At 32.5% G+C, this 25,710-nt stretch overlaps 2 protein-coding genes across 5 annotated transcripts; one reads left to right on the forward strand and one right to left on the reverse strand.

The window, feature by feature from the left end:
* Positions 1-15,654: 15,654 nt before the first annotated feature.
* On the reverse strand, positions 15,655-19,533 carry LOC108472593 (CST complex subunit TEN1). Of its 4 annotated transcripts, none has more exons than XM_053022086.1 (4): positions 19,080-19,499; positions 16,694-16,847; positions 16,437-16,597; positions 15,655-15,971 (listed from the first exon to the last, which is right to left on the reverse strand). In XM_053022086.1, the coding sequence occupies exons 1-3, from the start codon at positions 19,181-19,183 to the stop codon at positions 16,478-16,480; spliced, it is 378 nt and encodes a 125-aa protein (XP_052878046.1). In that variant the 5' UTR covers positions 19,184-19,499; the 3' UTR covers positions 15,655-15,971; positions 16,437-16,477. The 4 variants fall into 4 exon arrangements, with proteins under 4 accessions (XP_052878046.1, XP_017629625.1, XP_052878044.1 ...); XM_017774136.2 differs by having other exon boundaries at positions 15,655-15,980; XM_053022084.1 differs by lacking the exon at positions 15,655-15,971 and having other exon boundaries at positions 16,139-16,597; positions 19,080-19,225; positions 19,436-19,533.
* An 817-nt stretch (positions 19,534-20,350) lies between these two features.
* Positions 20,351-21,031, forward strand: LOC108471797 (uncharacterized protein At4g02000-like). The gene has a single exon (XM_017773366.1). It carries the CDS (start codon positions 20,351-20,353, stop codon positions 21,029-21,031), a length of 681 nt encoding a protein of 226 aa, XP_017628855.1.
* Positions 21,032-25,710: the final 4,679 nt, after the last annotated feature.

The raw sequence follows: 25,710 nt of genomic DNA on the forward strand, positions 1-25,710 counted from the left end.
AAGTGGCACCCAGTGCCTCATCAACTCGAAGTCGGAAAAATCTCTAATCTCTGAACTCTTCTGATCCTATGGCATGTCATCTATATCTGACTCAGCCTGATACAGTTAATAAAGTTTAATTTCACTTTTCAAATACAACCAATATTCAATTATCATATTTGCACATATATTATCATTTCAATTCAAATAATCAATATATTCATAATATATATATATATATATATATATATATATATATATATCAATTCAATTCATTCAATCAACTTTTATTTCAATTTAATGTCAAAGTGCCAAATACTCATCTCAGCACTTACGATATGCATTAAATCAAAAATACAATAATTAATAACTAGTTTCGGATTATAGAAATACAAACCAGAAATTCTGAGCTATTCCACGTTAACTTTATCTTTCTCTTTTTTAGTTGAGGATTCCGGTACGGCGTTAGCTACGGAATTAAAACAATTAAAATTCATCAATACAACACAATTCAATTTCATATTGAATATTTCAATTTTTATTCATTATTTGCCTAAATTCCAATTTAGTCCCTAAACCAAGACTAATTTTTATTCTTCACAATTAACTCTATATTTTCATACAATTTCTACTTTAAACTAAATTTAACTCCTTATTTTCACTTAAATCTCTAAATTTTAAAATTTTCACAATTTAATCCCTATTACTCAAAATTTACAATTCATTCTATTAATCTTTTTTCATTTCTAACTTAAAAATTTATCAATTTAACCCTAATACTAAAATTATTCAACATTAACAACACTTAAAACTCAATAATTGCTAAAATTTTGACATGGGTCGGGTAGTATTTAACACCGAGATTCCAAAAACATAAAAATTAAAAGAAAAATGGACTGAATTGACTAACCAATTGAACTTGGAAACTTTGAAACCTCTAAGCCTTGTGTTTTTTCTTTCTTTTCGTTTGGCTTCTTTCTTTCTTTTTTTAATTATTGTTTATTATAATTATATAATATCTATACTTAATACTGAAGATTTTATATTATAGTATATATTTATTAAATTTGCAAATATCTTACCTAATGCCGCCTCATTAAAGAACAATAGCATAATTGTTTTTTTAGTCCCTTTAATTATTCTTTAATCTATAATTTAACTTTCACCCTATATGCAATTTAGTCCTTATACCTAATTACTCTTAATTCATGCAAATTCACTTAACCAAACTACACAACTAACTTCATAAATATTTTTAATAAATATGTACGAATCTGATTTACGAAAACGGAGTCCCGAAAATGCACTTTCTGACACCCCTAACTATCGGGTCGTTACAATTCTCCCCTCTAATTAAATTTTGTCCCCGAAATTTAACTGAAAAAAGGTGGGGGTACTGAGATCTCATACTCTTCCAGTTCCCAAGTCGCTTCTTCAACACTATGACTACGCTACAACACTTTCACTAACACAACTCGCTTATTACGCAATTATTTCACCTCACATGCCAAAATCTCAATAGGTTCTTCTTCGTATGACAAATCAAGTTGAATTTTCTATCGAAATAACATGAGATGGATTTGATCGATATCTTTTAAGCATTGAAACGTGAAAAAACATCATGAATTTTCTATTGTTCCGCAGGCAAAACTAAACGATACACAACTGGTCCCACTCTTTTCATGATTTCATATAGTCCAATAAAACGATGATTCAATTTCCCTTTTCGACCAAATTTCAAAATTTTCTTCCAAGGCGAAACTCTAAGAAATTCCTTATCGTCAACAGAATATTTAATATCTTGACATTTCAAATCTGCATATGATTTCTTGTCTTTAATCTATCTCGAATTTTCTTAACAATGTCTTCTGTTTCTTGAATTAATTTCGACCGATCATTCTTCTTTCACTCAATTCCATCAAAGAAATAGGTGATTGACACTTACGACCATATAAGGCTTCATATAGAACCATTTGAATACTCGATTGAAAACTATTGTTGTATAAAAATTCAGCCAAAAGTAAGTAACGCTCCCAACTTGATTCAAAATCAATAACACAAGTACGAAGCATGTCTTCCAAAATCTGAATAACACACTCAGATTGTCTGTCAGTCTACGGGTGAAAGCTGTGCTAAAATTAAATCACGTACCAAGAGATTCGTGTAACTGTTTCCAAAATCTCGAAATGAACTGCGGATCTTAATCAGAAATTATCGACATAGGGACACCTTACAATCTTACTATTTCTTGAATATAAACTTCAGTAAGCTTTTGAAGTGACCAATTTGTCTTAACTGCAATGAAATAATCCAATTTCATAAGTCGATCAACAATCACTCATACAGTATTTTTCTTACTTACTAATAAAGGTAACCCCGTTACAAAATCCATTGTAATACAATCTCATTTCTATTCAGGAATAGAAATAGGCTGAAGTAATCCGGTGGGAACCTGATGTTCTGCCTTAACTCACTGACAAGTTAAACATTTAGCCACATACTCGACCACACCTCTTTTCATTTCTAAACACCAATAAGATTCTCAAAAATCGTGATACATTTTTGTTCTTCCAAGATGCAAAGCAAAAGGACTATCGTGAGCTTCGCGAAGTATTAACTCTTTTAATTCAGAAACATCCGAAATGCGGATTCAGTTATGAAATCTCAAGCAACCACAATTATCAATGCTGAAATTTTCTAATATATCGTTTTGAACCATTTCTCTTTTCTTCGCCAACTTGTCATCATTTAAATGCGCTAACTTGATCCGATCAAACATCACCGGTTTGATTTTTAGTTTAGGTAATAGGCTTTGACCGTCATTGATATTGAGCTGAGCAAACATTGCTCACAATTCAATTGTTGCTTTTCTACTCAACGCATCAGCTACAACATTAGGTTTACCAGGGTGATAATCAATAACACAATCAAAATCTTTCAGAAACTCTACCCAACGACGCTGTCTCAAATTCAAATCCTTTTGATATAGAAGGTATTTGAGACTCTTATAATTGGTATAAATATAACATTTTTCGCCGTACAGACAGTGTCTCTAGATCTTTAGAGCAAAAACCATAGCAGCTAGCTCTAAATCATATGTTGGATAATTGTGTTCATGCATTTTTAGCTGACAAGATGCATAAGCAATCACTTTCCCATCTTGCATCAAAACACAACCAATGCCACTTAAGGAAGCATCACTATAAATGACAAAATCTTTTTTCGATTCTGGTAAAGTCAAAACCAGCACTTCAGTTAACATCTGTTTCAGTTTCTCAAAACTTTTTTTTACATTGGTCATCCCAAACAAATTGAACATTCTCATACAGCAACTTTGTCATCGACAAAGCTATCTTCGAAAATCCATTTACAAATCTTTAATAATAATCAGCTAGTCCAAGAAAATTGTGAACCTCTGACACATTCCTCGGTGCTTTCCAGTGAACAATTGCCTCGATATTTTTTGAATTAACTCTAATTCCATCTACCGAGATAATATGACCCAAAAATACAACCTCTAATAACCAAAATTCACACCTACTAAGTTTTTCGTATAACTATTTTTCTTGTAACACTTGCAAAACAATTCTGAGGTGTTGCTTATGCTTGGATTCAGATTTCGAATAAATCAAAATATCATCAAGAAAAACTACCACAAATTGATCCAAATAAGGTTGAAAAATACGGTTCATGAGATCCATAAATGCTACCAGAGCGTTCGTTAAGCCAAAAGGCATCACCAAAAATAATAATGACCATGTCGTGTATGAAATGCCGAATTCGATACATCATTTTCTTTCACTTTCAATTGATAGTAATCTCAAGTCGATCTTTGAAAAGATAGAAGCTTCTTTTAGTTGATCAAATAATTCATTAATACGGAGTAGAGGATATCGATTCTTAATCGTCAACTTATTCAATTGCTAATAGTCAATACAAAGCCGCATCGAACCATCTTTCTTTTTAACAAAAAGTACTGGAGCTCTCCAAAGCGATATACTAAGGCGTATAAAATCACGATCCAATAAGCCTTGCAACTGTACTTTTAATTCTTTTAACTCCATAGGTGACATACAATAGGGGACATTGACACTGGAGCCGTACCAGGAAACACTTCAATTGAAAACTCAACCTCTCGATCTGGTGGTAATATTGGTAATTCATCAGAAAACACATTAGAAAATTCACAAATAGTTTAAATTTTACTGCACTGGCTATCAACAGAATTCGAATTGATAACATAGGCTAGAAAAGCTTTACAACCTTGATTAAGAAGTTTATTAGCTCGAATTGCTAAAATGATACGAATTGAACCACTTGTTCGAATACCATTCACCTCAATCTTATCACCGCTTTCACTCTGAACAATAAACTTCTTGTTACAGCAATCCAAAATCACCCCGTGCTATGTAAGCCAATCCATACTCAAAATCATATAAAAATCACCAAATAGCATTATTAATAAATCAACAGGGAATGTTATATTCTGCATCACTGACAAACATCTTCTACAATACAGATTGTCCCAATGAACTAGACACCACTATTGATACTATAGACGTCTCAGGTTTTAAACTTCCGGACTCAACCAATTTAGTATTAACATATCAATGCAAAGATCCCGGATCTATCAAAGTATAAACAGGTTTTGAATGTAATAAAAATATATCTGTCACAACATCATTAGCATCACCATCCTCACGAGTCCATACAACATAAGATCAAGCTAGCGTTCTGGCCTCCGATTGTTGAGTAACAACATCATTTCCCTTTCTAGCACCACCTCTCGAAAATGAACCACTTCGACTTGACCGCGGCCTTTAGGAGCAGGTATAAATCTCTGAGAAGTAATAGGTGTAACTTTCTCATTCTTTGGACACTCTCTAACAAAATGTTCTGTAGATCCACAATGAAAACAACCTCGAGTTAATTTCCAGCATTCACCACGGTGCTTTTTCCCATAGTGCTTACAATTCAGAATATCAGTATCCCTAGATGGACCTCGTACACTACTCGTAGACACAGTCGGTTGTCTATCACAATTTCTAGCAGTTCTATTTGATTTAAAATTTGATCTCCAGCTACCACGAAATTCTTTTGATCTCTTCGGTTGTGAATTTTAACTTGCAGCTCTAGGATGCTTTCGAACAGTAAGAGTATTCTCAGTCTTTTTGTCAAAACCCAAGATTGCTCTACCATTCTTGCCCATTCAACTAAATCTGCAAACTCAGTAATTTTGTGTGATACCAACTGTACTCACAACTCATCACGTAAACCACGCAGAAATCATTTGCAACTGTCAATTTCAGTCGGCACAAATTCAACAGCATACCTACTAAGTCGCGAAAACTCTCGTTCATAATTAACCAAAGACATTTCACCTTGTTTTAGCATCAAAAACACTTGTTTTTTGTTTTCAATATACAATTCACCCACCTATTTCTTTTGAAATTCCTTTTGGAAGAATTCTCAATTTACCTGATCTGCAGATACATGACGCGTCACTAACTGCCACCAGGTATATGCTTCTCCTTGCAGTAGAGAAACAAAACATATTACACTTTCATGCGGGTTGCATTCAAGTTACTGCAAGATGCGTTTAGTGCGTTTAGTCCAAACTTCAGTTGCGAAAAGATCAACTCTTTTCAATCTTAAGAATTCAGTTGCACCGTATTTACACAATTCTTTAATTGGAGCTTGACAAATAGTAGGTGCAGATATTGTAGCGGATATGGTTCCTGCCACTCGCTGAAGAGCATCAGCAATAGCTCTGAGTAACTGTGAATCATCTATTTCCTCAATATTACCTCGTTCAATGTTAGGTTGTTGAGTATTAACTGGATTAACACTTGGTGTTTCCGATTCGGTTCCATCTAACTCATTAGAGACATCATCTCCGGTATAAATCTCTTGATCAACATCATCATTATAATCATCCGAAATTTTCAACTATAAAACAAAAATAAATATATCAGCATCCAAATCCCAACTCAATTAGACTCAATTATGGTATGTACCTCTGGACTCAATTTCGAGCTCGATTTAGTCTAAGAATCGGCTAAACTTGCAAAGCTCTGATACCACTAAATGTAACACCCCTAACCCATATCCATCGTCAGAATAGAGTTTCAAATCATTACCAAAGTTTATCGATCAATCAGGTAGAATTCTCAAACATTTCATATCATCAAAACAAGTCATCGAAACATCTTTTTAATCAGAATTATGAACATACCAAATCCAAATCAATTTGCCTAGTTCATGAGCACTTAAACATAGAATTAAATTCACATGCACCCATCTAGATTTAGTTCAATTTACCATGCCATAATATGACTTCAAAAACAAACACATATTTATATGTATAAAACCAACCAATATTAAACTTATAATCTCATTTACATTCAATCCACAAAATAACTATTATTTAGACACCCTAGATACATGCCAACACAAAAGAGTAATCATCACCACGTTTGAGTTCGGGAGCGTTGTTGGATGTTGAATCGGCGATCAAAATTGAAGTACTTAATCTGTGCACGGAAAACAAAACTGTACGCTGAGTAAAACTCAGTGGTATTTCTATAATCCGAATATTTAAAAACAAGATAATATAATATACATATTTTAATTATAAGCATATTTGAATATTTAAGACCACACTTATTCATACAATAGCATTAGCCATTCAAAATTCAATTCATAAATACATTATTTCATACCATTCTCAAAACTCATCACTTGCTATATAATAGCTTTTCACAATTTAATATATATATCATTTAAACAATAATATTATTCAATCTATATCCAATTCATGAATACGTAATTCATGTGTCTCATTTTTATGTTTCAATTCACTATCCCATTTTCATTCACATACAATATCATCCAATATCAATCATAGTACTAATTTATTTAATTACCCCTATTAACACAACTCGGACTTGGACGGATACACGAATCCAACCAATACATCAGTTTGGCACCCAGTACTTTATCGAATAAATCTAAACTAATAACTACACCCAGTGCTATATAAATTTGACACCCAGTGTCTCATTGGTTACACCAAAGTTAATTGGCACCCAGTTTCTAAATCGAGACTAATATTGAATAATTTTTTATTCAATATTTGCCTAAATTCCAAATTAGTCCCTAAACCGAGACTAATTTTTATTATTCACAATTAATTATATATTTTCATACAATTTCCACTTTAAACTAAATTTAATTTCCTATTTTCACTTAAATCCCTAAATTTTGAGTTTTTCATAATTTAGTCCTTATTACTCAAAATTTACAATTCATTCTACAATTTAGTCATTTTTCATTTCTAACTTAAAATCTATCAATTTAATCCTTAATACTAAAATTATTCAACATTAACAACACTTAAAAACTCAATAATTGCTAAAATTTTAACATGGGTCGGGTAGTACTTAACGCCGGGATTCAAAAAATATAAAAATTACAAGAAAAATGGATTAAATTGACTAACCAATTGAACTTGGAAACTTTGAAACCCCTAAGCCTTACGTTTCTTCTTTCTTTTCCTTTTTCTTTTTCTTCCTTTCTTTTTGTTTCATTTGGCTTCTTTCTTTTTCTTTTTTTTATTACTTGTTTTATTATAATTATATAATATATATACTTAAGATTTTATATTATAATATATTAAATTTACAAATATCTTACCTAATGTCACCTCATTAAAGAACAATGGCATAATTGCTTCTTTAGTCCCTTTAATTATTCTTTAATCTATAATTTAACTTTCACACTATATGCAATTTAGTCCTTATACCTAATTACTCTTAATTCATGCAAATTCACTTAACCAAAACATAATTCTTTTTTACGAAAATAGAGTCTCGAAAATACACTTTCCGACACCCCTAACTATCGGGTCGTTACAAGTATCCCAAAAAAGCATGCCTATCCGTTAGAAGTCGTATTATTATCCTGCACATTAGAAACAATCCAATCTTGTATACTATTAGAGAAAAAATTCGTCAGGCGATTACATGGGATAACCTGGTTCCAAACTTCCTTAGCTAATGTACAATCCCTAAGAATATGCAAAATGTATTCCGAGTGATATCCATAAATAGGACAGAAGGGATCAACCGCTAGGCCTCTTCTGACCTTTTCCATTTTACTGAGAAGTCTTTTTTTGTAAAACAGTCTAGATAAAGAAATGAACTCTTTAAGGACCTAGAATCTTCCATACACTTTTCCGTTTCTCATTTCTCAGGTTCCAATCACCTCCCTTCAAAACTTTATAGGCAGTTTTAACTGAGAAAACTCCTGATGAAGTGTGGCACCAAGAGATTTTAACAAGCCCCTTAGAAGGATGTGGAGGTGGAATGTCCTTAATACGCTAAATCATATCATCCGATAACCAAACCCAGAATAAATTAAGATTCCATGAACCTTCCTTAGCGATCATCTCATTAAGAAAACAATTTGAATCAAAATTAACTTTAGCAGAGATATGCCTAAACAATGGCCATACACTTGGAATCCAATTATCTATGGTCCTTGAGTCAAAACCCTATTGTAATCTTCATTGTCCTGAAACTTAACCAAAAAATAACCATTTGCTATGTCTATGAGATGGAATGGTTTTGCAGGTTTCCACTAAGGATACGATTGTGAAGAGAATTATAGCCAATGCTTCACCGTAAGAGCTTGAGAACGATCGTCAATTCCATCTCTTTGAAGAGGATTTCTTTAATACGGCCTGAGAAGGCAACAGTTGGGATCCCGCTAACCATGGTCATACTCACATCTCCTTCCAGTAACTCAAATTCACTTTCACTTCCCTCGTTAGAGACATTACAATCCAAGCCAGAAATAAATGCTCTTCTCCCCTAAAAGCTTGTCATTCCATGACAAATTCGGAGTTGGATTTGAGTCTACAGCCATAGCAGCAACCTCCCCGTCAAATCCTTCATTAAATCTCACCTTCTTAGTGTTCTGATCCCAATCAAGACGAGGATCACCATCACCACCGTTACCAAAATTTTGCATAATTTGAGAGGTCCTACTTCTTCTAAGAGTTAATATATTTTTCATCAAATCCAAGAGCTAAGTGAATATTTTTCAAACCATAAATTTTAAAATAAATAATAAAATACCACTTCTTTTCTTGTAATATTACTTGTTTATATTACATTTAAGTTTTAATTGAGTTGGTGTCACAATTCAGCTTAAACACCAAATCAATTAAAAGAGAATAAAAATCAAATTTGAAAAAAATTATAAGAATATTTATGTTTTTCAATAATTTTATATATTTTTTAAAATTAAATAACATAAACTATAATTTTTTTAAAAATATCTTCAAACGGATGAATGGTTAAATTGAGAGATTTAAAACCTTTGATCGTATGCTTAATCCTTTATGTTGGTGTTGATTTTATATATTTTTAAAATAATTTTTTTCCTCATCCACGATTAGAAGTGTTTATGAGTTGAGTCAGACTAAAATTTAATTTCAAAAAATTCAAACGTAAACTTGAATCTAATCTGATCCAAATCACCCAAAAATTCACATGATTGTGAGTAAATAATAAAATATTGAAATATATACTCTTATATTAATATTTATATATTTTTATAATTAAATTTAAATAAAATATTTAACACCATTCAATTTAAATTTAAATCAAGCCAAATAAATTCAAAAATAAAATTTTTATCCAAATTGGGTTCAAATAGGATGAAATAGACCACCCTAGTCTACTATGAAGTCACATATGACGTTGGATACATGTCGGTAAAATGCACTAAAACCTCTCTGATCCGACATATGGGAAACAGAAGGTTTTAATAATTGAATCCTCGTCCTGTTGGAATAATGGAGTTTTTGTGACAAAGAAATAACGATTGACATTCATGTTACAACAGTCTCTATCAAATATATATCAATTTAATTGCCTTTTTCATCGGTTTTTTTTAACTACAATTTATGCTATAGAAGTAAATTATTGCCATATATATAGTTATACTGTTATTCGACTCTACGAGGTGAGTATAAGATTAAAATTTGATAATTCATGTTAGTATTAATATTATTGTTAGTACGAAAGAATGTAGATTTAAGTTTGTTAAAGCGCATATATCATCTTATATAAGAGTTGAAATGAGTTATGAGTAGTTTTAAATATTGTATCAATTTAAGAGCTTTGAAATGTTTTTACAATTGAATTTAATTTTTAAAAATAATTGAGTTTTTCTAAAGAAACTTCAAGAAAAAAGCATTGATAATTTTAATTGACTAGTTGTTATGTTACATGCGTTGCATTTGATTTTATGTGTTTAATTAAATCTTTTATTTTCTATTTACAATAATTAGCATAAAATAATATTTCTTATTTGAACTATTGAATATAATTAAAATATATTAATTTATCAATCTAAATAATAGAGTTTCATTTTATGCAGTTAATACAAAGTAATATTCTTCAAAATAATAATATTTAATATAGAGTTCTATTTAGAGTTGTCCATGGGCCGGGGTCAAGCCAAGTAAAAAAAATTAAGCCTGTTTTATATGCATGGGTTTGGCTTGACCCAAAAAATAGGTCTAAAATTTTGTCTAAGTATGACTTGGATAAATATGTTAAAACCGAGCTTGACTCAAATTTACTTGTATTAAAAAATTTATATTATTTTTATATAAAATAAATTTTAAAAATATAATACATCAAATACACTAAAAACATTAAAATAAATATTTTCCAACAAATGGAAAAAATTTAAAAATATTTTAAATAACACTAAGATAAATGCAATTTAACAAGCAAATACATTTAAAATAATAACAAAATTAATAATAAAACAATAGTTACACAATATTTAAACAATAACAATAAAAATAATAGCAATATGATAGCGAAATTATAGCAAAACAATGAAAAAACATTTTTAAAAATTCGGGTTAAGTTGAGCCGGACCAAAAAAAGTTTGTCCGAGGCTTGGCCTATTTAGAAAATATGTCTTATTTTTTTATTCAAACCCATTTAGGAGCCTATATTTTTGCTCAAACTCTAACTTTTCAAGCGCTTTTGAATCGAGTCGGTGGCTTGACCCATGGACAAGTCTAAGTTCTATTCAAGTAATAACTTTAATTTAACATTATCACAACTTTTTAACTAATAGTTATTTTTAAATGTGTAATTATCATAACTTTTATTAGATTATAATAATTTTTATATGTTAATTTAGTAATATGATGAAAAATAAATAATACCTTGATAGTTTAAAAGTTTTTCCAAACTCGTAATTTATATATATATATATATATATATTATGTAACTAATTAATAGTGATAATTTAATTAAGAATTGAATTTTTAACTAAATAAGGTTTAAAATTAGTAATTCTTTTTTATGAAAATTTAGAAAAAAAAACATAATTATCCTAAGTTAATTTTCTTTTAAGATTTTATTGGTTTTATTGTATTTTTATCTGCAGATTTGTTGTCGTGAATCATGGAGTGGGTATGATTCAACTCATGATATTGAAAGTGATATTATATATAAGTTTTAAATGATATAAATTAAATGTGTTGCTTTATATAGAATATAACTAAAAATTGGATAACTTGAAAAGAAATCAATCCTTCCCAACCATTGGTTTTGGGTGAATGATGATGATGATGATGGGATTTTGGTCCATCAAGATTATAAGCACGGCTAATGATAATCATGATTAATTATGATTCAAACAAAATAATCATCCTCATTATGTCACAATATTCAAGGAAAATAATCATCATCATTATCATTAAATCTTCATAACCCACCCTTAATTTAAGTATATATGCATGTCATTAATTTTATAAAAATCCTATAATTTTATTCATCAAATCATATTAAAAATCTAGAACTCAAAAATCGTATTAAAACTGATAAAATGATTTTCTTTATTTTAAATAATTCCATATCTTTAAAAATCATGTTTTGTTTTATTTTCATTTTTTAATTATTTTGTCTAACTTCTTATTTTTTATGGTTTTTAATAATTATTCATTTATATTATTTTTAATATAATTTTATTACCAATTCAATCAATTTATTTTCTTTATAAAATAATTAATTGATTTAAAAAAAACCAAAATTCAACTGTTCAAACTTTGATTAGTTTTATCTAACAAAGTGCATATTATATATATATATATAATTATTGCACACGCATTTTGTAGATAAAACAAAATTATAAAAAAACATATGAAATATAAATGTAATTTTAGTTGAAATAATAAAATTGAAATAGTAAAAAGATTTAAAATTCATAATGTGTATGTCGGTTGAGTCTTAACTTAATTAGTATTGGTATTGTTGTCAATATAAGAAAACGTGGGTTCGAGTGTTCTAAAGTGCATTATCCTTTTATTTATGTGTTAAGAAGAGACTACGGATAGTTTTAGGCATTATGTCAAAAAGAATAAATATTATCATAATTTATAATAAGATGTTATAAGAAACTCATTAGGTATATTTTTTAAAATTTTATATAAAATAAAAATATTTTTAAAATAATATTTATTATTTTATAAAAATAATAATTTTTTTAAAAATTTCAAAACTAAATTAAAATCCTATTGATAAATAATATAAACTAAATCAAACGTGGCGAGGACCCACTATAAGACACCAGGCTGAAGTCGGTGGCAAATGGTAAAGCCGTTCTATCATTAACGGATCATGGTCCGACCACCTATCCAACTAATCACAAATCGACACCTAATTATCTCAACAATCTCCTGTGGTGGGCGCCGCACTGGATTGCGACATGCAAACGGCACAGCTTGGCTTTTTCCCACTTTTTACCCTTCCCCCACTCAAAAGTCAAAACATTTCCACGAATCACATTTGTGGACTTAAAACCACTACTTTAAAAAGTCTTTTTTCTCAATATTTTTTTAATATCATAAATAGAGTTTTAATATTATTATATTTATATAATTTTTATCAGACTTTCTTATGTATTATCATTTTAAGTTTTACAGTGTATCAAATAATTATTCTTTGTTTGAATAAAATTATTCTAAATTTGTTTAATTAAATAAAATAAATTTTAGATTAAAGGTTAAAAGATAATCTACAAATTAGATCTGCAAATATCACTCAATAATACTACCGACAAAATAATATTAGTAAAAATAAAGAATAACGAATACATATATTTTATATGGAAAACCCTCGAAAGGAAAAAACTATAGGCAAAAGAGACTTCGGGTTTTCACTAAATAAGCCCCTTTAAATAAACTTATATCAGCTCACCTACGAATTTAAAAACTCAGCTCAACTTAAAAAATGGTTGAATTCAATATGACTATTGAATACAAAAAATTTCAATATATATATTTGTATTGAAAATGCCCAAAATTGTGTTCACCCCATTTTGTTAAGATACAAAAATCTGTATGAAAGCGAATGACAAGGTAATCTCCACATCGCTGTCTAATATGACATGTGAGAGTGGACCCTAATAGTGACCATGTAAAATCTAGGAGACTGACAAATCCCAATTCGGCAGCTAGTTAAGTTACTAACTCAAAACAATTATCAACAGAGGGGAAAAAATGTTCATAGGATAAATGTCTAGAATGCATCAAAATGCCCTTTTGGGTCACTCTAGTAAATGGAAACTCAAGATGCTGTTAGGAATCACAAAATAAGTCCAACCCAATGGGTATTAGTCTGACCCTACTATATAAGGGCGGATTTTTTCTTTGTGAAAACTAGGTCGGGTGGGTTTAGATTAAATCTACCCTCCTACCCCTAAAACTTTACCAAAATTTCTCTCTTTTAACGCTTCAAGTCCTTATAGTACACATTTTGACAAACTTTTTACTATAATTTGAACCATCTATATTTATATTTTTAAGGTTTAATGATAAATTTAACCACTAACATTTGTATGGTTTGTTAATATGGTCTTAATAGTATTTTTAAGCCTTTTTTTACCATCAATTTTGCTCTTTTTTCAAATTGTTTCTTTTAACATATTTGATCAAAGTATTATTGAAAAAGTTAACGAGATGATATAAAATTTTATATGTGGAATGTTTTTAATGAGATGTAATTTATTACTTAAATAATCCTATAAGAAAATTACATGTGAAAAATAATGAAAAAATAAATAATACATGCAATTAAAAAATAACTCTTAATTTAAAGAAAATAAATATAATTATCTAAAAACATTTAACTCAATAGAAAAACCTCTCAGTAAACAAACGTATTAAATATTGAAATCTTGGATTTATTCATTAAACCTATTAGAAAAGTAATTTGAAAAGAAATCAAACGCTAATGGCCAAAAAATGCTAAAAAAATACAATTAGGGTAATTTTGACAAAATATGCAAACGTTAGTGGCTAAATTTATCTTTAAGCTTATTTTTAATCATGAGATAACTTATTTTCCACTAATTTTGTCAAATATCTTCAGGTGATTTATTTTTTAAAATTTGTGATGATGTAACATATGTCACGAACCACAGATCAAAGTCCATGATGAATACGCAAAGAAAGACCCATAGATATTAATTGATGAAATGAGACTCAAGCTTAGTTTAGCCTTACTTCTCAAAAGTGATTTTGCAAAGCATTTTTTTGTCCCCAAAGTACTTTTGAAAAACTCAAAAGCATATTGTTTAGCAATGCTTTTAGCTCAAAAGTGTTTTTTGTCCTAAAAGTGCTTCTTAGAAGCAATATTAAATTGACCCTCATTCAATCCAATTGAACTGACACAACTTATGAAACATGTAAAGAAACCCATTTACTTAAAATCTTGGTGGCCCAGTGAAGTATTTACAGAAAATTAGGGTTATCTTGGTAAATATGGAAAGTAATATTAGAAAATTTGTAATCTAATAAGATTTAATTTTGTAATCTTCAGCCAATCCCTTAAGAATCTTAGTTGTAGATAGGTTTTAACCTCGACCATCAATGTAACTCAATTTGTATCGTTGATTTTGGGAAAGCTTAACTATAAATAGAAGCCTTCCTCTTTATTTGTAATCATCCTAGGATACTCGATTGTAATTCTTTATAGTAATTGAATACTATTGAGAGCATTTACTCAAACACTTGATGTGTTTTTACTTTCTTTCTATTTTTTTGTTCTTTCATTGCTATTTTGTTTTGAGTTGCATCCGTTTTAATTTTTGGTGCCTAAGGCTGATTTAAACTAACTTAGACGGATTTGAAATCAAGAAATCGCTTAAGACCGCATGGGTTGCGAGACTAAAATACTAATCCCATCATACATACACCTTATCACCTTTGATATTTTTGTACAATTGGACAAACTTTTTTTTGTTAAACTGTATAAAAAATGTCAAGATGCACATGAACATATTTTTGTACAATTGGATAAACTTTTTTTGTTATAGCATCTTAACTATTTTTTATATATTCTAAAGAGAAATTTTTTATAAGATTTTATAATAAATATCTTATTTAATCTTGTGATAATTAATATAACATAAAGAAATTATGTAATATTTCGGGATAGGTCAAGTTGCAGGAGAGTTTTCCATTTCTCGGAGTTGGGTTCGGGTGTTAAAGCTTTAGATACGAATAGATTCACGACATGGTTAAAGCAGGAGGCATAAAAGTCGAGTCAAGGCAGGAGGCATAAAAGTCGAGTCGGGGCGAGCAAAAAACCACACTCTCATGGCAATCTCTAAGATTTGACCTAAGAAGATTTAACCAAGGTTTAATTCAGTTCTGAAATCATCAAAATAAGCACATAAGTCATGCTTTTGATTGCTTTATCTACTAGAATACATCACTAAAGGCCATATGACAACAAACAAGATGACAGAAGATATTTTCTCTATAAAAATGCAGAATAAAACCAATCCATGTGTTGTGTGGCCAACAAAGAAAAACCATGTTTTGCATCAATCATCGATAGATCCTGACAGCATCACTACTGTAAGAGCAACCCAAATTTGATGTGCCAGCTTACCTGGTTGTACTAAAATATGATCATGTTTGTTCCAAAGAAGCAACAAAAGAACAAGATTAGTGCACCACACTATGCTAGCCTCTGTGCTACAGTGAAATGCTATTTAACTCTCAAGTGCTAGTCCATTAAAAAAGGGTTACTTGAGGAAAGTCAACCTAATAAGATGCTTTGGACAATTGGAATAGTGCTAGAATAGCTCTAAAGTTCAACTGGATAACAAAATTATCCGTGCTGTACATAGGTTTACCAAAGTAATCCGTCACAAACAAGCATTGAAGGATATGAAGAAAAGACGCCTAGAGACATAGTATAAAGCTAAAATAAGACTTCAGATGAATTACTTTGTTGGGCGGTTGATGAAAATGTTATTCAATTCGATGGCATAACAATTAGAAGAACCAAAAATAAAATTTTTCTCCTATTTCTGACAGACATAGTAAGTTCAGAAGTAGTTTACTTCAGTACCTTGAAATCACTAGCTAGTCCATTCAAATCTAAAACTTCATTTAAGTAGTTGCATTTTTCATGTGTTTGGCTTGGAACTGTCTTAATTGCTGCAAAGACTGATAATAGAGATCAAGGTCAATACCATCAACATTCCTACCAGTACGTGCTTGCAGGATTGCCTGAAATAAATCATAACCAGGACATATTATTAGCCTTAGATGGGGGAGACAACGAGCAAAGAAAAACGAATTTAACCTGAGCGTATAGGAATTTACCTCATAGTTGGGTTGAATATTGAGTTCACCAATGAATTGGAATATGGAGCCAATTCGGAAGCTAAGTTCCCTCAAGTGCTGAGTATCTACCTTTAGGGTGGCACCTTGATCAGCAATAACAGCTATGGCAGTCTCCACGGAATACTCTTGCAGCCTAGGGACAAATGAAGATATGTAAGTTCTCTTGTGACATTCCTTTCTTAATATGGATATGACATGACATCATAAAGATCAACCAACTAACAAATAAAAATAATACACTGGTGGTGCAATAATCCAGCAAATAAATCAAGAAAACCAGTACATAATTGGTAAGGCGTTAAATAATTGTTTAAAATCATTGATATATTTCTGGCAATTAATCTCAGTTGTACCTAAACCATCTCCAATGCTAAAAATTAACAAAAAAGACACCGTTTTACCCCAAATCATTGGCATCAGCCATAGACATCTCCTGGGCCAAAGGGCAATCTAGCTGGACAAAAAGAAATTAGATATTACCCATTTTACCACCCTTTAAGAAAAAAGTAACCAATGCTTTTTCTAGCATTACTATTCCCCACTCATCCCTTCATATCCCCATGCAAGATGATCTCCAAACTTGAGAATATTTTACAGCAATAACAGTTGAGAGAAAGAACATCATTTGATTTGATATCTCAATAAGAGTAATACTGAAGCATGTCAGCTCTTTCAAGCTTTGGTTTTAGGCATTAATTTCGTAGAGAAGAAAGTCTTGAGTTATAACATAACACATGAATATGCTTACTCATGGGGCATCAATCTTTTCTGTTAAGCTGCATAGTGTATAATTAGAGTTTGCTTCCAATAATTTTCTTTTTTAAAAGGACAATCTCCAAACCAGACGTTTGAATGATCTGAAATAAACCTTTTGGATATAAGGATTATCATCCAAGATCACAACTAATTTCAGGCAGATGGTATGATAAAAGAACCAGAGAATAATACTATTTAAGAAATCACAGCCAATAACACCCGACAAGCAAGTACTTAAAACAAATAATGGGCCATAACACACAGCATGCTACTAGAAAACCTTATTAAATATTCTCTGTACATGTTCATTTCCTGTTTTATTCTTTTCTTTCCTTTTACCAGCCTTTCATAGGTAATCTTTTTCTTTTATCTGGGGTGCACAACTAGAGGCATTCTTGCATCAATTCTTTTAACTAAAATCCATCATGAACTTTATCATTTCCCATCCTTTCAATTGTTATTTCCAAACAACCAAGGCCACAACTTCCACCAACATCATACTGACTCAATTGACATTTCCAACCAACAAATACTGCACCATAGTCACCACCAATATCCAGCTGCCTTACATGTTCATGCTGAGATTCTGTGTCTCTAACACCACCATACTTTACCACCTCCACCTCCACTAACCAGTGAAAAAAATCAAAGGTCCAGTATCATTTGGAATCCCGTCACTGCATCTCCTGCACAATTAGTTTGTCTTTATTGATTCTCAGTTTCTCATGCATTGTATTTTCAGCAACGCTTATTCATGAAACCATGCAGCAAGTGCAGATTTGATTTGCAGCTGATATGCAACTAGTGATCATAAATTCTAACTTAATCATTCAAAAATGATACATCCTAATCTCAAAGTGCTTTAGCAATAAATTCACCCGTGTTTTCATCTGAATCCCCACCTTCATCAACAGCCTTTTTTAGCCAAATTCTTCCAATTGATTTAATTATTTTTAATCTCTTTGCCTTTTTCTCCTGTTAATAAATCCTTAATATCTCTCTTCTTATAAAACCTTTCTCATTAGGACAAACTCTAATTCCAATTCCCCAAATATTCCCTCCATGCTTTGCATTAGTGCCTTGGTCAGTCCATTGATGCATTGCCACTTTGCCAGCACTGGAACTCCTTCCTTACTCAATGCTTCAATAATGAAATTAAAGCCACAATGGTAAGCAACCTATTGGTTAAGAAGACAACACCTCAAACCACCATTTCCACAGCCACAACCAAATCAGCAAAAAGCATGCAACCCACACCGCTCTGACAACCAAAGTGTTACCAAGCCAGCATTGTCACTATATTTAGACCTCCAGGAGCACCTTCATCGCACTATCACATGATTCAACCAGTTTAACAACTAATCATCGTCAACATCTAGTGATTCTAGTCTACCCACCCTCAACCTTCCTCCTTTCTGTTACCTTGGTCCTTAATTCTCTCAACTAGGTAACAACAGCTAATTCAATTATAACGACAATAGAACAAAACAACGTGAAAGGTTACTAGTATTATTTTGCCAACTAAGAGAAAATTGGAACAGATAATAAAATTTTAGAGAAATGTAGAGTAAAAAAAGACAGATAAAAGTTTGTAGAGCGGAATCCTTACTTTCCGGTTACTCTAAGTGAAGCTCCTTCCTTAAAAAACTCAGATGATGGTTGAAGCTCTGGTAAAGTAACCAATGCCCCTGATTTAATTGCATTGGACGCCATTAAACTACTACCACCTCCACTCTATTGAAACAAATTTGAATCCTGTAAGATCAATAAAATTCTATGATCGTTGAGCAAAACCCAAAATAAATAATGGCGGGCTTTTCTTTTTTCTTTGCTGCTTAAACAACTGGAGGAAAATTTGTGTAAACGGACGAACAAAAAAAAAAATATCAAAGTTCTCCGGGGCAAATGATCGAACAATGTATGTGCATGCAGCCCGGTAATAACAAAGAAACTAAATTTACGAACCTAAACCAACCTAGCCTAGGAACTTGAGCCCAGTATTGTTTGCTTATTCTTGCCCACAAAATAATCTTTGAAGCCCACCCAATTTCTGAAAAAAAAAAAAAAAAACAAGTTTCCAATTATTAATCAAGTGAATCCCTTTTTCTTTTTCTCTTTTCTTTTTAACGGTACACCCAACAACAAGAGAAGAACATCTCTTTCAACCGGTGAAAATAGTAAATTTACCATATTAAATTTTTTATAAAAATATCAATATGAAATTTCCATAATTTAGTGACACCAACACAAGAATTTTATTAATAATATACCCTTTTTTCTGTGTTTTTATTTTTTATTTATAGTTTAAGTTTTTACGATTTATTTTAGGATTCGTGAATGTTCTTTTTAACAAAATTATCTTTAAATTCAAAGTAAAAATCTAATAACTAAATTTTATTTCAAGTTCAGTAGAATTCTAAAGGTTCAACTTCCTATTTTATTATTTAAAAGAATGGTGTAGTTTATTTAAAAGTTTTCTTTTATTAAGTTAAAAGTTGAATTTTAATTGATGGATTAAAAATAAGGTGTGGGCAGTGATTAGGTTGGAGGACTCCTCAAAAACAAATATTCCTTCATATTTAAAATAATTATATTGTTGTGGCACGTTTTAAGGTTTGTCTGCATTGTGGCACGAGTATAGTTTTCAGGGATTTTCTAGGGTTCAGTGACATTAAAAATTAGGTTTCGGATCTGGGGGAGAATATAAATGAAGTGAACGTGGTGGGGACAGATCTAGCAAATCTCCAGATTATGGAAGAGGAAGATGAGCCTTTGGTATTGAACGGAGATGCGGTTTCTACCGATTTAAACTATGAGTTATGTCTGGTAGGGAGGGTATTTACCGAAAGTATTTTTAATTTTCCATCGTTAAAAAATACGATGGCAGATCTGTGGCATCCTTTACAAGGGGTTTCGATTACAGAGATGGAGGACAGGCGAATTCTTTTTAGATTTTATAGTAAAGTTGATTTGAAACGGGTGGTGGATGGCATGCCATGGTTTTTTAACCGACATTTAATAGTATTCCATAGAGTACAAAAGGGGGAGATTCCATCAGCGGTTCCATTGTGGACCACGATATTCTGGGTGCAGGTTCATAATTTACCGCCGGGATTCTTTACAGAAGGCATGGCGCGACAACTGGGGAATTTTATTGGGATATTTTATGAGTATGATGCAGCATTGATTACGAAGGGGGTGACTAAATACATGCGGATACATGTTCTATTGGATGTGCGGAGCCCACTCAAAAGGAAGAAAAAGATAAGTATAGGGAGAAATCAATGCATATATGTGTTATTCCAGTACGAAAAATTACCATTGTTTTGTTTCTTATGTGGGCGGCTTGGGCATGGGGAGAATTTTTGTCCTATTCGACTAGCTTTGAGTGATCAACAAGTGGAGTTTGGATGGGATATTTCACTAAGGGCAACACCAATGAGGGGAGGGCAAGTGGTAAGTAGATGGCTAAGGGATGATACTAATGAAGGAAGATGGACACGTATGGAGTTAGAGGGGGAACCGAGGACAAGAAGATTCGAAGATGATGTGACGAACTAGAAAGATAATTGGGAGGGTTTGGGGGTAGAGGGGCGAGCTAGGAGTCATACAAAGAAATCAATAGAGTAGAGGAGGGACGATGAGATGGGAATGCTTGAGGAGAGGGGGGTGGATGCCGAATTGAAAGACATGGCTATGGATTATGTGGACGGAAAGAAAAGGCAAAGACACAACACAGAAGGAAGTTGTATTGACATTAGTTGGGGATCGGTGGAGGAATGATTAAATAATGCATTATCGGCGGTCGTTTTTAAGTAAGCCGACCGAGCACAATGAAAATCCTCAGTTGGAATGTTCGTGGTTTGGGGCAGCCACGAGCTATAAATCATCTCAAAAATAAATTGAGATGCATTCAGCCCCAAATTTTATTTCTAATGGAAACAAAGGTTAATAGGAAGTGTATGGAGATAATAAGGAAGAAATGCGGTTTTGAGCATGGTATTGATATTGATGCGGAGGGGACTAAAGGAGGTTTTTCATTAGAGTGAAGAGATGGAATGAATTTAACGTTGAAAAGTTATTCAAAATCTCACATAGATGTAGAAGTGGAGGAAGATGATGAATCAATAGTGTGAAGATTTACAGGGTTTTACGGAGTGCTTATGGAGAAATTGAAAAGAGTCATGGAATTTGTTGCTACAGCTGAAGCATAGGAACGATAAGGCGTGGCTAGTATTGGGGGACTTCAACAAAATTCTATTTGCACACGAAAAACAAGGGGGCGTATAAGAGAGGAAAGATAGATGAATGCTTTTAGAACAGCTCTTGAAGAATGTGATTTGAATGATATGGGGTTTTCTTGGCAGTGGTACACTTAGGCAAGAAGTAGAGTGGCTGGGAATAATATTAAGGAACAGTTGGACAGAGGGGTTGCTAACCAAGAATGGTGGAGTCTTTTCAATACTTATTCGGTACAACATTTACAACATGGCTTATCAGATCATTGCCCGGTGTTAGTTGATACGAGAAGGGATGCGAGCCTACAAGCAATTGATGGGCAAAGGCAATTTAGATTTAACACCGATTGGTTGTTGAGTGGAGAAATAGAGGAGCAAGTCAAATAGGGGTGGTTGTCAAACGATGAGGACATTTTGATGAAGCTCAAAGAATTGGGGGTACGTTTAAGTAATTGGGCAAAGAAAGAAAGAGGGGTTAGGGAACATCGTTCAAAGGTGTTGAACAGTAGATTGCTAAATTTGAGTGCCAAAGACATCAACGATGAAGTATTAGCAGAGATGATAGAGATTGGATTGGAGATGAATCTGGAAGCTGATAGGGAAGAGCTTTTCTGGGAACAAAGGGTGAGAGTGAATTGGTTACACATGAAAGATAAAAATACTGCTTTCTTTCACAGATGGGCTTCGTATCGGCAGAAAAAATAGAATTAAAGGGCTTGAGGATAACTCTGGTAGATGGGTGACTGAGGCTAATGAAATCTCTAAAACAGCAACAGATTATTTTAAAAATCTATTTTCATCAAGTGCAGTTAGTAGAAGTGATAATTTAAGCGCGGAAATACTTCCTTGTATTATGGAGGAAATCAATGAAAATTTGATAAAGGAATTTCAAGCATAAGAGATTTTGGAAGTAATAAAATCTATTACCCCGCTAAAAGCTTCAGGGATCGATGGGTTTCCTGCGGTCTTCTTTTAAAAATATTAGAATATCGTGGGGGAGGATGTTACTAGGTACTGTTTGCAGGTCCTCAATGGTCAAAGGAGTATGGAGGAGGTGAATCAGACGAGTATAGTCCGAATTCCAAAGGTGACTTTACCGAAAACTATGGGTCAGTTTCGTCCCATTAGTATTTGTAAGGTGATTTATAAGATAATTCCAAAGGTGATAGTCAACAGATTTCGTCTTATTCTGCACTGTTGTATCGATGAGAGTTAAGGGGCATTTGTGCCAGGAAGGCAGATCACAGATAATATATTGGTGGCGTATGAGATTCTACACCCATTCAAGAAAAGAAGAGGAGGTTCGAATAAAAGTTTTGCTTTAAAACTCGACATGAGTAAAACAAACGACCAGATTGAATGGTGCTTTGTTGAAAGAATGATGCAGCGACTAGGATTTTGTAGAGAATGGATTACACTTATAATGAGGTGTATAACTAGTGTCAAGTACACAGTGGTGACTAATGGGAAAATGGGGAAGAATTTCGACCTGCAAGAGGATTAAGGCAAGGAGACCCGCTGAGCCCGTACTTATTCCTTATTTGTGCGAAAGGATTTTCACGAATACTTGATAAAGCGAAGCGCGATGGGAGGATTTTTGGGGCTAGGATTGGTAGAAGTAATATTTCAATAACGTATCTATTCTTTGCTGATGATAGCGTGCTGTTCGGGGAGGTATCAACTGAGGGTGCTAATCAAATGAAAATTATAATTAATGAGTACGAAGCAGTATCTGGACAATAGGATAATTTTGACAAAACATTGATTTATTTTAGTGGAAATGTCGAACAAGAAGTCCAGGAACGGGTTGGGGCATTTTGGGAGTGCAAATTTCTAATAATCCGGAGAGATATTTGAGGCTCCCTACAATAGTGGGCAGAAGGAAAAAATAGGCGTTCTCTGAGATGAAAGATCGTTTTGTCAAATTGATCAACAATTGGGGTGTTTGGGTTTTGTCGTCTGAAAGAAATGAGGTATTTATCAAATTCGTTTTACAGGCTATTCCAATATATATGATGCAATGCTTTAAATTACCGGTTTCATTTTGCCAAGATCTTAAAAATATTATAAGCAAATTTTGGTGGCGCAACTCTAAGAATAATAGAGGCATTCATTGGTGTAAGTAGAGTGATATGTGCATTCCTAAATCAAAGGGTAGGTTGGGTTTTAAAAACCTATCTATGTTTAATACGACCCTTTTAGCAAAGCAGGGCTGGAAGATCATTATGCAACCGGATTGTTTATTTGCACAAGTAATGAAAGCGAAGTACTTCCTACAAGGGGAGTTTTTGAGTGCAAGAATAGGTTCTTACCCTTCGTTTACCTGGCGTAGCATCTGGGGAGCCCGACGACTACTGGAAGAGGGGATTGGCTGGAGAATCGGGAATGGTCAGGGCATCAATATATGGAATGATGCATGGATCCTGGGAGCTGGAAATGGCAGAGTTCAATGTCAGCAAATCGATATAAGGTATTCTAAGGTGTCAGATTTAATTGATAGAGATTCTGTTACCTGGAAACAAAAGGAAATCCGATCTTTATTTGGGGAAGAACAAACGCAGAGAATTATCGTAATTCCACTGGGAATAGCGAGTCACAAGATGCCTTAGTTTGGAGAGGGATAATATAGGGGTATATACAGCAAAAAATGGATACAAATGGAGCAATACAATAGAAGTTTCCAATACACAGCAAAATCCTTTGGCTAAGTTTTACAAAAGACTTTGGGTCATTAAGGTGCCAAGGAGTATGTGCCGGTTCTGTATAATCTGAGAATCTGCAAACTGGTGAATAACACATTGTGCCCAGTGTGCAAAAGAGAGGAGGAGACAGTGAGCCATATCTTCCAGGATTGTTCTTTTACTCGACAAGTCTCGTGGGAGCTAGGATGTAGTTCCTCAACATGCAACAAGGAAACAAATTGGAACTTTTGGTTAGCGTAGGTATTTGAACATCTTACCGAAGAGGAGTGTACAAAAAGAACTATTCTTTTATGGGCTATTTGGCATAATAGAAACAAAGTGTATCATGAGGGATGTAGGGCTCAAGTGTATGAAACCGTGTGATTTATTAATGCATATTATGCCGAAATTGTACACATGAGTGAAGTGTTGAAAAGCAGAAATGAGATTTGCAATAAAACATGGCAGCCACCCAGAGGAGACAGAATAAAAATCAATTTTGATACAGCTTTCAATAAGAGTTAACATAAATTGGTTTCTAGAATCACCGCGAGAAACAATGATGGAGAGGTTATGGATTCATGCACTTACCCAGGTGTGAATATGGTAGATCCGACTACGGCCGAGGCTAGAGGGTGTTTACAGGCAGTCAACATGGCAGAAGAACTGGGATTTCAAGAGGTAGATGTTGAGGGCGACGCGTTGACAGTTATTCAGAAAATAAACCTGGAATCAGAGGACAGATCTTATATCCGAGGTTATATCCAAGAAATAAAAAGAAAAGCAGGTAGTTTTAGAAGCATAAAGTTTTTGCACATACAGAGAGAGGGTTGTCAAGACCATTTTTAAATCGAGTTTTGGAAAATGGGAATCGTCTTTAAGAGAAACAAAAACGAGAGTCGCCACCAATCTTTTTAGGTGTGATTGGATTACCTCTGAAACATTTTGTTTTAAAATCATTAGTTTTGGTCTACGAAATCAAGAAAACGGGTTCGGGAGTCGGTTACGAATGAGGAAGGGTTAGCACCCTCGTAACGCCCAAAAATTGGTACCTAATTGACTATCAAATGTCTTTAATGTCAGAAGTTTAAAATTTTTAAGATGCAATCCTCTTTAGAATATTTTAATTTTGAAAATTAGGGTTCACTTGTATCAAATGAATCAAAATATTACATCCAATAAGTTAGGAAGCAATACTTTTAAGACATTTGAAGCTAAGCTAGCCCTTTTTGAAAATCCTTATCTCAAAACGGCAAAACACCATATCCAGTAAGTTAGGATACAATGCTTTGAAATTCCAAGACAGTTGCTCGTATTTTGA

This window comes from Gossypium arboreum, chromosome 11, assembly GCF_025698485.1.
Source record: "Gossypium arboreum isolate Shixiya-1 chromosome 11, ASM2569848v2, whole genome shotgun sequence".
Lineage (NCBI taxonomy): Eukaryota > Viridiplantae > Streptophyta > Magnoliopsida > Malvales > Malvaceae > Gossypium > Gossypium arboreum.